A 17,382-nucleotide genomic window follows, 5' to 3' on the forward strand; every position below is an offset into this window, starting at 1 on the left:
TGTCTACACAATGTAATTAAAGATCATTCCACCAATGAGAATTGCTTATGTCTGCACTGGTCGTATTTTCATCTCTGTATATTGTAGGCCGCAGTCGTATCCACTAAGACTACTCCAGAATATGTTCGTTCCTGGAGTGGATCCGTCGTAGCGTCCGTTGAGGTGAGAATTAGCACAACTAGCACACCTGTCGCTTCTGAAAGGGAAATTATCGCAATAATCTTCCCTAGTGCGACAATAAGGAAAACTAGACCTAAAGTAAGAACTCTAACCAAACCACCAGGCTCCTTGATGCTTCTCAGCGCAATCAAAAAAACTCCAATCATCATTGTCCTCGTCACGTGTGCTGAATTTATTGTGGTTGCTAACCGGCATAGTATCAAAACCTATGGATTCGAGAAAGAAAGCTTAAAATGTTACGTGCACTGTATCTTGCCGTATTTAATATAACTTATTGTTAATATTAGCACTTTTCTAGTAACCTGTGGTGATACCACTTTAGTATATTATATGCAATTTCACAGAGACAAAAATCACCGTAAATTTTCGTGGCCAAATCTCCGTAAGGCTTTCAATGACAGGTTTTTCTTCGTGTATTTGGTAAATTTCTCAAGTTTGTACCTTGCAAACACTTCTGACGAATATTACCGATAACTAGCAGAAGTTGTAATTACTATGATTGTATTTGACACTCATTAGCAATCACTATATTGTTCTAAATTTCCCAAAATTTTATTCAGAAATAGAAACGGCATTTTGTTTGTTTGCTTTTTTGCTTATTATTTTCATCTGCTCATTAATTAATAGTACTTTTATCATTCAGCGATTAGTGCCAGAAATAGTCAACTTTCTTACAAAATTATTTTCCAATGTCTTAAAAGTGATATACTTTTCCTTTAATAAACAAACGTAAAAATGATAATACACATTCGGGGTGTAAACTTAAAACAATTTATTCATACAAAAGCGATGGATCTACCTGTAATGTTTCAAAGCTACAATCCAACAATATTTGTTCAAGCTATGAAACTTATTTCTGTCTACGTCGCTGTTTTCTTACTGATCATTTGGCTATCACACAGTAGGCTAAAATATGGTTCATAACCCCCCTGTTACGTAAACGGTAATTTTTGATTATGTTGTTTTGTTGAAATTATGCTTACTAATATGGTTAAAATAACACATATATATATATATATATATATATATATATATATATATATATATATATATTCCACTTCACGAGCGTTTTCGTCCGTTTGGGACTCACCAGGCGAAGTAAGGAATCGGACCTCGGATCTTCGTGTCACGATTCGAAGTCCGTACCACAAGGCCACAGTGATTCTACTGGTGTATTAAAGCGTACCTAACACTTGGGTAATACGCCTTTAATGACAGTTATTAAAAGCCAATTTATACGCTTTGATACACCAGTAGAAGCACTTTGGTCGAGTGGAACGGATTTCGATTCGTGACACGAAGATTCCGACATTTGCCTGGGAATTGGATTCCCAAAAGGAAGAAACCGGTCGTGAAGGGGATTTTTTTCTGGTGTGTTTAATTCTTTATTGAGTAACTATATATCTGCCATACCACTTGCTAGCTACACATTCATATATATATATATATATATATATATATATATATATATATACCTATTATGTTTAATTACCATGTTTCGTGAGTTTTTGTATTATTTATTTCATAATTACTAAATATTTACGTGGATATCCCTTCCAATATTTTAATGAATTGTTTGTAAAAAAAAAGATATGTTAGATCAGGTGTTAAAACATGCAGATATGCTTTAACTGTAAAACAATGATGAACGTAGGGAACGCCATAGTTATTTTTTAGAATGCATGTAACTAGTAAATGGCAAATAATCATACTGATAAAATACAGAGATTCTAACCTGCATTTCCACTATATGAGCTAATTGATAGTCGATATTTGTCCGCCTCGTCCCTTATGCTAAAGTAGGTATAGAGGGCGTAATACGACGACCCTCTTGAATCGGTCAGGTCTATCCGGAGACTACATGTTTTTTGGTTGGTAATTGCGTGTATGTAATCATTACCGAGCCAATGATCACCGATAGGATTTTCAAATCCGTTTTTATACTCAGCCCAGGTACGATAGAAATCAACAGTGGCGCTTGATCGTCGCTGAATGACCTATGAATATAAAGAGAAATTTATTTGCGACAGGAGTAAGTGAGAAGTGTAATTTGTCTTCCACAATCTCGAAGAACAAATGAATTGGTTTAAATATTCGTGCACAACTCACCGTCCATCCTCCTCCGTTACTTTCCATCTCACAGAAAACCTGAATCCCGCGTGGCCAACCATCAGGGTAAATGGTGTAAACTCCATCACTGAGTGTACCGGAAACATAAAGATCGTAGCAATCTTTTGGGATCAATGTGCACGTCACTCCGTCTCCTTCGTAGCCATCATTACAGTAACATTTACGGACACCTTCTCTGACATCACAAGTCGCGTCATCACTACAGTGGTAACTCTCTTCTTCTATGAGTTGGTTATTGCTACAGTGTGATCTTCTTGTACAGCCTGAATTGACGAAAGACTCGCCGTTCTAAATTTAATTGGAAATATTTAAAAATAACGACTTGAAAAAGTAATTAAGTTATTCTGAATTCACCATTGGGACTCACCATACTATCAGACAAATTTACCATTCTTAATCAGAAAAAATATGATTAAAGTATGAATAAAGAGGAGGCCTAATTATTCGCCATGAAAAGGTAGCTGTGAAATATTGCATTTAAGGATTTATTGCGACTATACATGAGCCCGATAACTGTTTCTAACTGAAAGACTGTGATAAGTAGTATCCATGAAAACTGGCGTCCCCATGGTAGTTTGGATTGCAGTAACATTTACGGACACCGGTCCTTGTATCACAGATTGCGTGATCACTACACTGGTAGCTCCCATCTATAAGACGGTTGTTCCTACAAGTTGATTTTCGTGTACATCCCGAATAAGCGTGAAACTGGCCGTCCTAAGTTAAGATATGCAGTGAAAATACTAATAAACGGATAATGAATGGATTATGATTATGACAGAAATTCCTACAAGTTGATTTTCGAGAACATCTTGTATTGATGTAATAATTGCCTTCCTAATTTAAGATATTCAAGTGGGGAAAAAATTACTTTACTGTTGTCACAATGTACGGGATTTCAACGTAAGGTGACCAATTCAAAATTCCCCTTGAGTGATATAGGTATGGGTATGAACCTTGATGAAAGTTTTATGAGGTCTTGATACCAACACCTAAGTAGGGAGCCTAGTTATTCGCCATCAGATGGTGGCTGACAAAGGATGCATTAAAGGATTTATTGCGACTATACATGAACCCGATAATAATTTCTTACTGCAAGACTGTGGTAAGAAGTAACCATGAAATATATGTATCGTTGATAGGGAAAGTACACCAGTATAGGAGTGGTATTATGCTTCCCCAGCTAAGTATAATACATCCATCGACTGACAGTTTTGTCTGGACTGGCGACCGAAGGGAGGTCAATGGCCCCTGCCCAACCGCGATGCCAGCGCTGTTCATTTATCTCTAAATGTAATGCGACAATCAACAAGTTGAAATAGTAAAAGGATTCCTTTCAAGTATATGGACAATGAAGTAAGAGAAAAGTATTTAAAATGCCATTACAGAACCGTACTGACCCTTAATACACTTCCCTTGTCAGCAACGAAGCAGTTGTGGGTGCACGTCACTCCGTCCCCATGGTAGTTTTGATTGCAGTAACATTTACGGACACCGTTCCTCGTATCACAGGTTGCGTGTTCACTACACTGGTAACTCTCATCTATAAGACGGTTGTTCCTACAAGTTGATTTTATGGTACATCCTGAATTAGCGTGGAACTGGCCCTCCTAATGAAAGATATTCAGTGGAAACACTAATAAATTAGTGATGGATTTGCAGGTGTCAAAGTGGAATGTAAGGGATTTTTAACGGTGCATGACCAATGTAAAATTTCCCTCCATTGATCTAAATAAAGGTATTTAACTTTAAACAAGTTTTACGAGGTCTTGATACCGACTCCAAAGTAGGGGGATAGGGATTCGCCATTAATTTAAATAACCGTCAAATGAGACATTCAACAACTTATTTAGATATTTTTGATACATTATTCCTGCAATGATTTCTTACTGCAAGACTGTAGTAAGAACTATCTATGACTTTTTGATGAAATGTTTATAAAGAGGTAGCACACCCTTATGGGCGTGGTCTTATGCTTTCCGATTAAATTTAATGCCTCCCTCGACTGACAGTTTTGTCTGGATTGATGACCGAAGTGAGATCGACGGCACCTACCCTACCGCAATGCGAGCGCGATTACTTATCTCTAAATGTAATGAGCTCATCAACATGTTTAAATATTAAAAGGATTCCCTGTGATTATATGGACACTGAAGTATGAGAAAAGTAGTAAAACTGCCATTACAGAACCGTACTGACCCTTAATGCACTTCCTTTGTTAGCAACGAAGCAGCTGTGGGTGCACGTCGCTCCGTCCCCATTGTAGTTTTGATCGCAGTAACATTTACGGACACCGTTCCTCGTATCACAGGTTGCGTGTTCACTACACCGGTAACTCACATCTATAAGACGGTTGTTTCTACAAGTTGATTTCCGTGTACATCCTGAATTAGCGTAATATTGGCCCTCCTAAGATAGATATTTAGTGATAATACTAATAAATGAATTATGAATTTGCAGTTGTCACAATGAAATGTATTGGGCTTCACCGGTTGGGTGACCAATGCAAAATTCTTAGACTGGCAAAGGAATAACCTTTATGGAAGCTTTATAAGGTCTTGATACCAACTCCGAAGTATGCAGCCCAGCTCTTCCCAATAAAGGTAGCTGCCAAATATTGCATTTAAGGATTTATTGCGACTATACATGAGCCCGATAATTGTTTCTAACTGAAAGACTGTGATAAGTAGTATCCATGAAATTATGTATCGTTGATAAGGGAATGTACACCCGTATAGGAGTGGTTTTATGCTTCCCAGCTAAGTGCAATACATCCATCGACTGACAGTTTTGGTTAAACTGGCGACCGAAGGGCGGTTAATGGCCCATGCCCAACTGCGATACGAGCGCTATTCATTTAAATATATATGTAATGCAATAATCAACAAGTTTGAATATTAAAAGGTTTCCTTTCAAGTATATGGATAATGAAGTTTCAGAAAAGTATTCAAAATGCAATTACATAACCGTACTGACCGTTAATATACTTCCTTTGTCAGCAACGAAGCATCTGTGGGTGCACGTCACTCCGTTCCCATTGTAGTTTTGATCGCAGTAACATTTACGGACACCGCTCCTCGTATCACAGGTTGCGTGTTCACTACACTGGTAACTCTCATCTATTAGACGGTTGTTTCTACAGGTTGATTTTCGTGTACATCCTGAATTAGCGTAAAACTGGCCCTCCTAACTTTAAGATATTCAGCGAAATAATAATATATAAATTATAAATTTGCAGGTATCTAGGTGAATTTACGGTAATTCATCGGTGCATGACCAATGCAAAATTCCCCTCGATTGATCTAGCTAAAGGTATAAAACTTTTAGAAAATTGCTGTCTTGAATCGGGTTCTAAACAAGGTTGGATAGGGATTCGTAATTTATAAAAATAGCCGTCAAATGTTGCATTCAACGAATTATTTGGATATTTATTATCTTTAGGCCTACAATTACTTTTTACCGTACGACTGGTAAGAAATATCTATTAATTTGCGTGTAAGGTTTAAAAAGGGGTTGCACACCCATGGGAGTGGTCTTATGCTTCCCGACTAAATAAAGTGCATCCCTCGACTGACAGTTTTGTCTGGACTGGCGACCGAATGGCGGTCCATGTCCCCTGCCCAACGCGATACGAGCGCAATTCTCTTAATATAATGCGATAATCGGCAAGTCCAAGTAGTAAACGATATCCTTCTTATGATATGAACAATTAAATATAAGAGAACTATATAAACATGCAATGACAGAACTGTACTGACCCTTAATACACTTCCTTTGTCAGCAACGAAACAGTTGTGGGTGCACGTCACTCCGTCTCCATAGTAGTTTGGATTGCAGTAACATTTACGGACACCGGTCCTCGTATCACAGGTTGCATGATCACTACACTGGTAACTCTCATCTATAAGACGGTCGTTCCTACAAGTTGATTTTTGTGTACATCCTGAATTAGCGTAAAACTCGCCCTCCTAATTAACGATATTCCATGAAAAAACGAATATATGAATTGTGAATTACTGGGTGTCAAAGTGAAATGTATGGGATTTCAACGATAGGTGACCAATGCAAAATTCCCTTTCGGTTGATCTAGGTAAAGGTATCAAACTTTAAGAAAGTTTCATAAGGTCTTGATTCGGACAATAAACTAAACGGCATAGGGATTCGTCATTAATACAAAATAGCCTTCAAATGTTGCATTCAACGAATTATTTCGATATTTTTCGATCATTAGGCCTACAATTAGTTTTAACCGCAAGAATGTTGCAAGAAGTGTCTATGATTTTTTTCTAAGATTTTAAAAGTGGTTGCACACCCGTGGGAGGGGTCTTATGCTTCCCAAATAAATGAAGTGCATCCCTCGAGGACAGTTTTGTAAGGACTGGCGTCGAATGTGGGATTCATGGACCTTGTTCAAACGCGATGCGAACGCTACTTGGTTATTTGTAAATGTAACTCGATACTCAACAACCTTATATAGTGAAAGGTTTCCTTCTAATTATATGTAAAAGAATTAAAAGCGAATAATTAAAAGAGACCTGAAAGAACCTCACTGACCCTTATTACACTTCCTTTGTCAGCAACAAAACAGTTGTGGGTGCACGTCACTCCGTCTCCATGGTAGTTTGGATTGCAGTAACATTTACGGACACCGGTCCTCGTATCACAGGTCGCGTGTTCACTACACTGGTAACTCTCGTCTCTAAGTCGGTTGTTTCTACAAGTTGATTTTCGGGTACATCCTGGATTAGCGTAAAACTGACCCTCCTAATTTGAGATATTCAGCGAAAAAAACTAATAAATAAATTATGAATTTGCGGTTGTCACAGTAACATGTACGGGATTTCAACGGTGGGTGGCCAATATTCTGCCCAACCGCGATGCGCATACTACTCGGTTATATGTAAATGTAATGCAATTATATTAAAAGCAAATCATTTAAATTGAGGGAACCGTACTGACCGTTAATACACTTCCTTTGTCAGCAACGAAGCAGTTGCAATGGTTCCGAGGGATGCATTGTTTTTGCAGTCTCAGATGATCGCCGACGCAAACACATTGCCCTGTTTCTGTGCGAGAGGTAGCCAAGATGCAAGTTTCGGGGTCTTCACAAGTCCTCTCACATGTCTCATTGCTAAATATCTCATTGGTTGGACACCATTCAGGATTTAATTCTAGAGAACAGGAAAGAAAAAAGAAAATGTAAGTAATAGCATCCTGATACAGACACGAAGAATATGACATCAGACAAAGAATAGTTTTGCCATTCCTTCAATACGTGGCTATCAGAACGTCACAGAAAAGAAAACACCTTCAGAAGCAGTTCGAGTTAATCTAGAATATTTTAAATCATGTAGTGGTCGTTCCGTAGTCTTATTAATGATAATATTTATTTAACATCACGAGATTTCACCCCATTATTTGTTGCACAACTGGTCTGATACCAGTTAGTCATAGCTTATTTCTGTTTCACAGTTTCCCTTCATGTTCAGTAAACTGCTTTCTGACAACAATGATATTTAATAACCAAATTGAATTTCTTCAGAGTTGGTTGTTCTGATCAAACTGGGAGACGTAACTGTTTTAGTGTAAACGTTCTGTTTTCCAAACGTTAAATACTGTTTCTTGTTCAGAGCCAAGATAAGAGTTAAGTAAGAAGCAGTCTTACAGTGAGGGTGTTATCACACTTCAGCTAACGGATGCATTTTGGAATCAAGTATAAATACTAATGCAAGATTAAGCATTTTAACTCGTGCTAAGTGCCGGTACTCAAACTCGTATTTATATCATGTTGTAATTGCTTCTATATATTGTAGCGCCGTTGTCTCGCTGGTATACTTTATGTCTCGTTGTATATGTAATGTACCAGTTTTTTTTTTAAACTAAGAAAACATACTTGACATACTTGAAAAAATTTAGTTCCAAAAGATCTATTCGTTCTCAAAATAAACTTTTCACTTTAAACACGTTTTCATTTGTCATTTAATGTACGATCACGATTTTTTTTAAATTTTGGCTTTATATTTACTAAGAATGTAAAAGACACTTACCATCTGATTTTACGAATGTACCTAAACTAGAGATATAATATTTCCCCCATTCATCTGAGATTCGAAACTCGTCGTATGTTACAAAGTAAGTATCTCCAGCAACGTTCTCAAAGTCCATTCGCAGTTGGTACCGCTTTTGATTTGTTAAGACGGCAATTTTCTCATTTCCGATCCAAAACTCACTTCCTAGAAAGCCAAAGCCATTTCTGAAGTCTTTCCAATTTCTATTAAAATTTACAGAATCCGATCTTCGTCGCTGTAATACCTACAACGAATATCAAAGAAGTCAAGCTTTGACTAGGACGTTATTAAATATTTATTATTCTTTCCTTCCTGCAATGCGATTAGTTGCTAACAGTTATAACAGAGAAAAAAAGAACTTATAATTTCCAATTTTGCTTCGTAGTGTGGGCTAGAGGTTTACAGTTTTCTTAGAAGATGAACCACAGTGTACTTAATTTCAAAATATATAAAATAATTGATTCAAATTTCGTTTCGATAAAAATATCAAAATTATGAAATAACGATTTTGTATGAAATCGCTATATATTCGTCTATGCAAAATTGAATTCCTTTTGTACAAAACTAGTTAAAGTTGAAAAGGAGAAATCAAGTAAACACCCATACCGTCCATCCACCACTATCAAGATCATTATCACAGTAAGCCTCAAACGGTTCCGGATAGCCATCTGGTTTAATAAGGTACACTCCAGATGTATTGTGGGTAGAGGAACAGGTATTCGATACTTCTTTGCAATCCCTCGGATACGCTGGTTGTTGAAAAACAAAGTATGATATACCTTTATGGAAAGGAAAACAAAGTAAATATATTATTGCAATTGAAAAATCAGTTCAATTAATTAAAATATGGCCTTTGATTATACGTCAATTGTTATAGAAATGGATTAGTTACTATGAGAGTAAGATAAAAGATCAGAGGAAGATATAGCGACTAAATTAAATACAGTAATCGTTATTTAATTCATATATGTAACTGTTTTGAAGCATTGGTTCTTAGTCTGCAATAGAAATTTAGAGACCATGTTAATTGATTTTATATTTCATCAAGTTTCCGTAGTTATCGATCGTATCCAAGTTTGATCAAAAGACTCATGAGAGAAAGTCAAATTCTATTTAACTTACCTAAAAAAATAGATGTAGCACGTAGGACTTGATCAAAATATACGACTCAGAGGAAATCAATGTTATAATATATGTTAGGAAATGGTGACACGATTGAAAAACAAAAAGTCTAGAGCGACCATTAAATAACCTTGAACATTCCCAGCCTTTCAATGTGTCCAACTGATGTGTTAATGTTTATAATACATAGGTGATATAACTTACAGAGGTTGCTTCTTATTATAACGTAAATCATATAACATTACAATTACACCTACCTGAAGATCTTCCCTCGGCACTGACGATTACCTGTGTAATAATAGACATTTTCTGAATACATTACAAGACATACAGAATATTGCAGTCAACACTAAGCAGGATCAGATTAAATCTAATGTTAATGTATAATGAACCAGTTCGAGGGAAAGGAAGAGCATTTCGGGAACTTGTCCAAGAAAATGTTACATTAAAACAAGTAAAGTCGATTTAAACTTTGGTAAATTCTCCTGATCGCCACTTTATATGATTTTTTTTTTTTTTTATATTCCATATCTGATTTATAGGTCAATGATCACTCACAGAGTACAACTTTCTTAAAGGAAGCATTAGATTTGCATTTTCCGCTTTTTACAGCCACTCTAACTCGTACATGATATGCAAGCTAACGCAAGAGAACAAAGGCAATAGCCGGCTGCTTGAATAAACTGCTTTGTTGCTTAATGCAGACAGATGTTCTTTGTTCATGTTATATTTTGACATAAGAACATTTCAGACTTGAGTTTTAACGCATTTGTGTTTGACAGTCCATCGTAACGGGTATGGAAACAAGCTCTTCTTTGTGGAATACAATTACTGTTTCTTGATACTTACCGTGCACGTGGAAGACTGAGATTTAAAAGGTGTCATTTTACTTGTAAGTTAAGTGCATAGACATATGATGATTGAGTCTGGGGTTTCCACGTGATATAACTTTTATTCTCAGCTGAGTGCTCAGAAGCACTTTGCAAGTTAGTGTGATAGGCTACTACAAGTCATATACATATAGTTCCATAAGTTACTTCTTAAATTGTGTTTTACCCCGGTGCATTTTTCAGAAACTATTTGAATATGCCATATTTACAACTTTGCTTGTGCAAAATGTTTCTTGGACTCTTGCCAAGAATATTTGCAAGGGCAAAACAGTGAAATTTAATTTAAAGCCCGACAAAGACTGCTTTGTAGGCTATACGTAGCGTTAAGTGGCCTGACTGGTTCGTTTATATCAGTAAATATTAACCAGAACTGCTTGTTTGACAAGCTGGTCGGCATATTGGCCGCTGGCTACGAATCGAAATTGAAACTGAGGCTAAAATAGTTGAGAACAAATTAATAAAACATTGCAAAAACAAGAAGTGGCTTTGTTATGGAAAAAGAAGTTCAATATCGGTTGCCGTTATCGACATTGGGCCTTAATTTTACCGATACCGATATGCCGCCGATATCACAAACTATTATCGGCGCAACACTAGTTTTGATTGGAAATATTTTGAGCAGTTTTATCCATATTTTTGTTCGTAAGGTAAAAGTCACAGGCAAAATAACGATGTCAATCCCTTATGCCTTATGCTCCTTCTTAGCAGACATAGGCCTAGTTTGTTACAACGTTAGAAATTTGTAATTCTTCAAATGGTGACACTTTCACAAACTAACTAGATATTTAAGACAACAATATCAAAAGCTAACTCAACAAATCCACCTGGTATAGAAAGAAGAATAAAGATTTAACATTAAAATTGTATCATCTATAACATGATGATAACATTACATAGTGTGACATTGCTCTCGTAACAGAAGAGAAGGGTCGGAAGCAGCTTAAACAAATTCATTTTTCTTGTATGCTAATTCCGAATAATACTAATATAGACAGGTTAGAACAGCCGAGCATATTACAATTCAAATTTTATGAAATGACGATGTTATCTGTCAAGACAAAAACATAATGTATAGCATTTCCAGTACATGAAGTGAATTTAGACAATTCTCTGAATAACCAGAAAAAACAAGCTGTAAATCATTCGTGAAAGTGAAACAGTTCTCTGATGTTTTCTTCTCCATCAAATTTGTGAAAATTCTTGAAAACAATGCTTCACATGGGTCATCTTGTCAATAGTTTTAACACGTCGAACAGGCCAAGGGTTACTTTTTGGCACAATTTAGTATCCTTCTAGAAGAACATGGCTCTTAGATACAAGACTATGGTATCATATTTACCTAAAGTTATAAATTATCAAATCTACATAATCGAAATTATTACGTGGATTGATTTGAGCTATTTAGTAGTACATTTTATACTTTGCTGTTGCCCAAAGAGTAAAGCACACAATATAATACAATCTCTACAAAGAGATTGAAGCGTAAAGGGGAGGGGGTGGGTCCCGGGAGATATGTTTTTATCGTCGAATATGTTATGCAGGAAGCAACGACTTACACTGTTTGAGACGTTACTGTTGTATCTGTACACAACATTGTATTTATAATCACAGAATGCTAAATACCACATGCCGTATTTTCCCTGTATAAAATGCAGCCTCTTGCGAACTATTGCCAGAACATATCATTTGGAGGGATTAATTTTCAATTGATATCTTTCAACTTATTACCATACATGGAGTAGTTATAGGTGTTACGACAATACTTTCCAGTTTTTGCAACATGTTAGAAAAGAGACATTTAAATACAGTGTGATATATTTGATGTTTAATTTTACAAGTCTATCATCAATGTCTATTTTAAGTATTTGGGAGAGTTCACTTTTGTATACTGAACTACATTACAACTTACATGCTACTGTTAAACGAAAAATTAAGTTCTTTACTACACCGACCAGCCACATAAAGGGAAGGTGTGATACGTGTGGGAAGGAGGGAGTGATGGAGGACAGCGAAAAGGGAGAATGTGATGGGGATCGGTGACTACTCCCATCGTTTACATGTTATAGAGATAGAGTACATTTTCAGTAGTAAATCTGGTCATTAACTATGAACGACGACATACATGAGAATATCTTCAAATTGAGATTATTAGACATTACCTAGTTAGTCAGTCACAAGGAAGTTTTCATGATTGGCACGACTTCATGGAGCATTTTATGTGAAAATGGAGTAAACTACGGCATTTTGTGAAATGAGAGGTTTAAATAGAGGACATTAATATATGTCTTTATCGTAGCAGTTTATTTCCAGATTATACATTGCCACCAAATAGCCAAATAACTATTTTGCACAGTTGTAGTTAATATATATATATATAACAAAAATATCACTTAAAAAAAGTCATTAAAATGTTGGGGAATTGGATTATGTCAAAAAAGTATTTTTTTCTATAAAAATGAAATTTAATTTACAGTTTACAGATTTATCCTAACTTGAACTTAAAAAAAAAACTAAAGACAGAACAAGAAACCATGTTTTAAAGAATTCCTGATCAACATAACTTTGCAATTAAAATAATAGAGTATAATTATTTAAGTACAAGAAACCAGAAAAAAACAATCATGTTAGTTTTAAAGTGTTAGAAATGTTCTCTGCATCTACACTGAGTTATTCCGCTAGGAATATGGCCTTTTAGTAATTTTCTTATGATAGGGTGAAATTGTAGTTTTGCTTTGTCCAGAATATGGCTTATTCCTGACACTATAATGCAACAAAAGGGATTTAATGGAAGAAAACATTCAAATCTTCCGTGAAATTGATTTATTTGATAAAACATTACATTGTTTTTAAACAGTTTTCTTTTCTTACTTTTTTCTGGATTGGTGTCACAACGAATAAAGATACATTCTACTACAAATTTTATTTTGACTATGATTGAACAACATAAATGTCAATAAAAATCAAACGCAATTTACATTTTGTTGAGAAAGCTCTCGCTCCAATTATGTTGTATTACTTATTCTCTACGTTGTTTTAACTGTTATAGATTAATCCTTATTGGAAGTAAAAAAACAAAAACAAAACAATAACAAAACTAAAGCCAGAACAAGAAAACATGTTTTAAAGAATTCCTGATCAACATAACTTTGCATTTAAAATTGAAGAGAGCAATTATTTAAAAACAAGCAGCCAGAATAAGAATCAGGTTAATTTTAAAGTGTTAAAATGTTCTCGGCATGTTCACTGAATTATTACCCTAGTAATATGGCCTTTAGTGGTTTTCTTATGATAGGGTGAAGTTGTAGTTTTACTATGTCTAGACCTCAATCGGGATTGATGGCACAAAGACTAAAGAAAAAGATTTTTATTTTGACTATGGCTTTATACATATAACTATTATCCACCTTTAAAATTCACATTGCACTGTGAAGAAGTAACGCCTATGACATTAAAAAGCGCCTTTTTTTTTAATTCTAGTTTATTTGATTAAAGATCGTGTAAAAACAATACTATAAGAAAACAATGCTCTTACAATACTATTAGTTGTCACTACCATCACCAAATCGCTACCGCTTACTAGACTTCAACGTTTTTGAAATTTAAAAGGCATGCGATAGAGATGTTTTTTTAAAACTTTGTCATTTCAAATCAAATAAATGAACATGTCTTACATTTTTCTGCTCTTATGTCAATCATCTTTTAAAAAGTGCGGTTAACATTGGTGTATTTATCAATATAAGAAAGCTGAGTATTAGGATAATATTTCTTGAGAATTTTTAACAATATAAAGCCTGAAGGACTAAAGGAAAAAGAGAAACACGGAAAGAGAAAAATTGGAAGCTAGCCACTAAAATCGGCGTAGACATTTTTCATGATCGCGTACCATATCATTTTGCGTGGAGCAATGTAAAGCCATAACGTAGCACCTAATGAGAGCCATAGCACTCAAAAAATAGCACTTGTAATTTTAATTGGTATTAATCCGTGTAACTATTTTTTTTTTTCAGCATTTAATTTCCAAAATGTCACTTTTTTTATTTTCATAAATTAGTTTTAAATTACATTGACGTGTATACCAGTAAGTTTCAATGTTATTCAACCTTGTTTCCTTGAACATGTACATGAACACAAATATGAATCTAAATGTTTATGTTTTAAAAATACATTTCGAAACATCTTTACTTTTTGTTGTAGACTATTTGTCACATAATGATACTTAAATAACGATATTATTAACGTGATATGATGTAAGCATGTGAAGGAAGTAACATTTAGGTGCTCTTAAGAAATTGTAACGCTGCAAATGTTGGGTTTGGATGATAGTTTACAGCAATATTATCACACTTAAAACTGAGCATTGATACAAATATGATTAAACCTGAATCTGTCTTGCCACACTTTTAAAGTTATAAATACCTTTTTTAAAATGATGTATCTTATTGTTCAAAATTGTATTCACAGTAGTTACCCAACTGTTTGACTATTTGAAATGGAAGTTTATTAAGCATCTTTGTGGTTAAACTAATACATAGTTTTGCTTTTAGATTAGCCAACGCCAATGTTGCTTTAATGTATTCATAAGAATAATTTGAACAACGACAAGTAATAAAGTCTCCGTTTTGGAAATCATATCAAAATAAGAGAGATGACAAAGGAAGTTGACTTTATACAGATGGGAATCAAGTTAAGCGTATGGAATTTATGTCAAATAATAAAAGAGAAGCAAGGCATTAAATAACATTGGAAATGTTTTCACCGTACAGAGAGTACCGAGTATCGCTCTGTATCGATAGAGAATATGATTATTGGATTTTTAAAAGGGAGACAAATTTTAACATATGAATCTAGAAGTAGCAAAATACTATAGTTAAGTATTAAGTTTCCCCCCCCCCCCAAAAAAAAATAATGGATCATGAATTTATGAGCTAGAATAATATGCATGTGAATTTAAACTCAGTAATTCATAATATGAAATGAAGGAGTGTTGTAACGTATTGGTATGTATCTGTGAAAGGTAGGGTTAGCTATTGGAGGTTCTTTAAAGGATATGTGGAAAAATATATACTCACAATTTGAAAAGAAACTGCTTTTTCCCTAGCATATCACGAAACGCGATTGACTTTTAAAAAGTGGTGTGTAACGAAAACCGATTGAGATGTTTGAATTAGCTTTTCTTCTAAGTATTTTACACGTAAGCAAAGTTTAGATAATACAGTATTAAGGCATAGGAAAACCAGTTAAAACTATTTCAGCCTTTTTTTTATTATCGCAATATGTGTGGTTAAATTAAAGACGTTTTGTTAAAAGTCGAAACGTTGTTGTCCTATCGCGCAGTTAAAAAATGTGAGTGTATTTAATTGAAGGCCTTCTTATTGAATATCAACAAGTATTTGTATCGAAGTTTTCCTATTTTTTGGAAGATGCTTACACTTCAGATTGTCACATCATTTAATATTAACAGGGCTAGCCCAACAACACATTAACGCAATGTATGTACTTTAGAAACAATCAGAAGATATTCAATTTTAAAATACAAAATATATTTAATAATGGAAAGACTTACCATTTCTGCTCCAAACGAGTTCCAAATCGTCAAAACAGTCAAACAAAATTTGAAAAACTTCTCCATTATTTCGGGTTTGTATAGATGTTACGCGAAAATATATTCGATGAAGTACAAGATGACAAATGGCACAGAGTCTCTCTATAGGGGTGATCAACTCCCTATTAAAATGACCGCAGTAGTATGGATGTCCATAAATGCCATTATTTTATTTGAAGTATAATTTGGTGAACAGCTTATACAAATGTACTGCACATCTGTAGTATCCGTAGGCTTGTATGTAAAGATAACTATTCGACATGCGCAATCCAACATAATATTATTCAGAGCTATTTATATCTTGAACATTCAGTATATAGTACAGTAAGCTTAGGTTGTATGATGTTCAATTGTCCTTGATCCGATAATTACAGCATAACACCTAGTGTATACTTATTGACTATCGTGCATCTAGTTCCAAGGACAGCAAAGATATTGTAATTCAATAATAGTAAAATGTATTTTGTTTTTGAAACGAATATCAATTACGGTGAATGCTTATATTTTATGTTACATCTAGTGTGGTTCATATTAAAGTCTTTTGTAGTTGTATGTCGAAATAATGACGTCAATGCTACCAAGCCGATGAAAAGAGAAGGAATGATGATTTGCTTGTTCTGGTTAAGCTGCTTTTATCGATATTTTTAAGAACCCTTTATGAGTGATTAATTTAGCTAAGTTACTACACTTTTACGTTGGAAGGCAAAATTAAAGAAGAATAAAAAAGACAGGAAGTGATTCTACTAATCAGCAATACATTACATGCATGGACTAGTACAATACATCTTATATAACGTGAAATATACTGTATGATCTATTATACACTATCAATATATATAGAGAAATATCTAATTGACACATTTTGGAAAAGGTCGATGATTTGAAGCGGTAAGCTATATGAACAATACTTCCTTGTTTATGATGCCTACGTCACATCCTGTTTGCGGAATCGAGTGTCCTCACATCTAATTGAATAAACATGTCATCTATTTGAAGGCAAGATTTACATCTATACTGACTGTAAATTATGAAGAAAGCTTTCGTCATATGTATGTAAGATATTGAGTCTAAGGAGCTTGTTATGACTTTTGTACAGCTATGTAACTTCTGGTGATTCCATGGTACTAAAACTCATAGTAATAGTTTGTCAAGTTTTCTTGAACTAGATAGGACCAATATGAAAGCGCCCCCTCTTAATTTTGTTTGCAGCGGGAGCGCCCATTTGTTATTGATCACATTCAAGACAAAGATTTCAAATGTTGCACTTAATATGTTTATTTGTTACAAATTGACTAAAATACAGATTAAGAAACGAGTTAAATTTATTTCTTAATTATATAAGTGTTATTTTGTATTATTTATATACTTATAATGATCCCATAATTCTCAT

General features: G+C 34.6%; 1 protein-coding gene across 1 annotated transcript; it reads right to left on the reverse strand.

The window, feature by feature from the left end:
- Positions 1–1,910: 1,910 nt before the first annotated feature.
- LOC139972937 (uncharacterized) lies at positions 1,911–16,051 on the reverse strand. Its single transcript, XM_071979255.1, has 9 exons — positions 15,954–16,051; positions 9,758–9,788; positions 8,985–9,157; positions 8,358–8,622; positions 7,270–7,481; positions 6,865–7,074; positions 6,069–6,278; positions 2,290–2,598; positions 1,911–2,177 (listed from the first exon to the last, which is right to left on the reverse strand). Exons 1-9 carry the CDS (start codon positions 16,017–16,019, stop codon positions 1,911–1,913), a joined length of 1,743 nt encoding a protein of 580 aa, XP_071835356.1. The 5' UTR covers positions 16,020–16,051.
- Positions 16,052–17,382: the final 1,331 nt, after the last annotated feature.

Source organism: Apostichopus japonicus, chromosome 9, assembly GCF_037975245.1.
Source record: "Apostichopus japonicus isolate 1M-3 chromosome 9, ASM3797524v1, whole genome shotgun sequence".
In the NCBI taxonomy this organism is placed as follows: Eukaryota; Metazoa; Echinodermata; class Holothuroidea; order Aspidochirotida; family Stichopodidae; genus Apostichopus; species Apostichopus japonicus.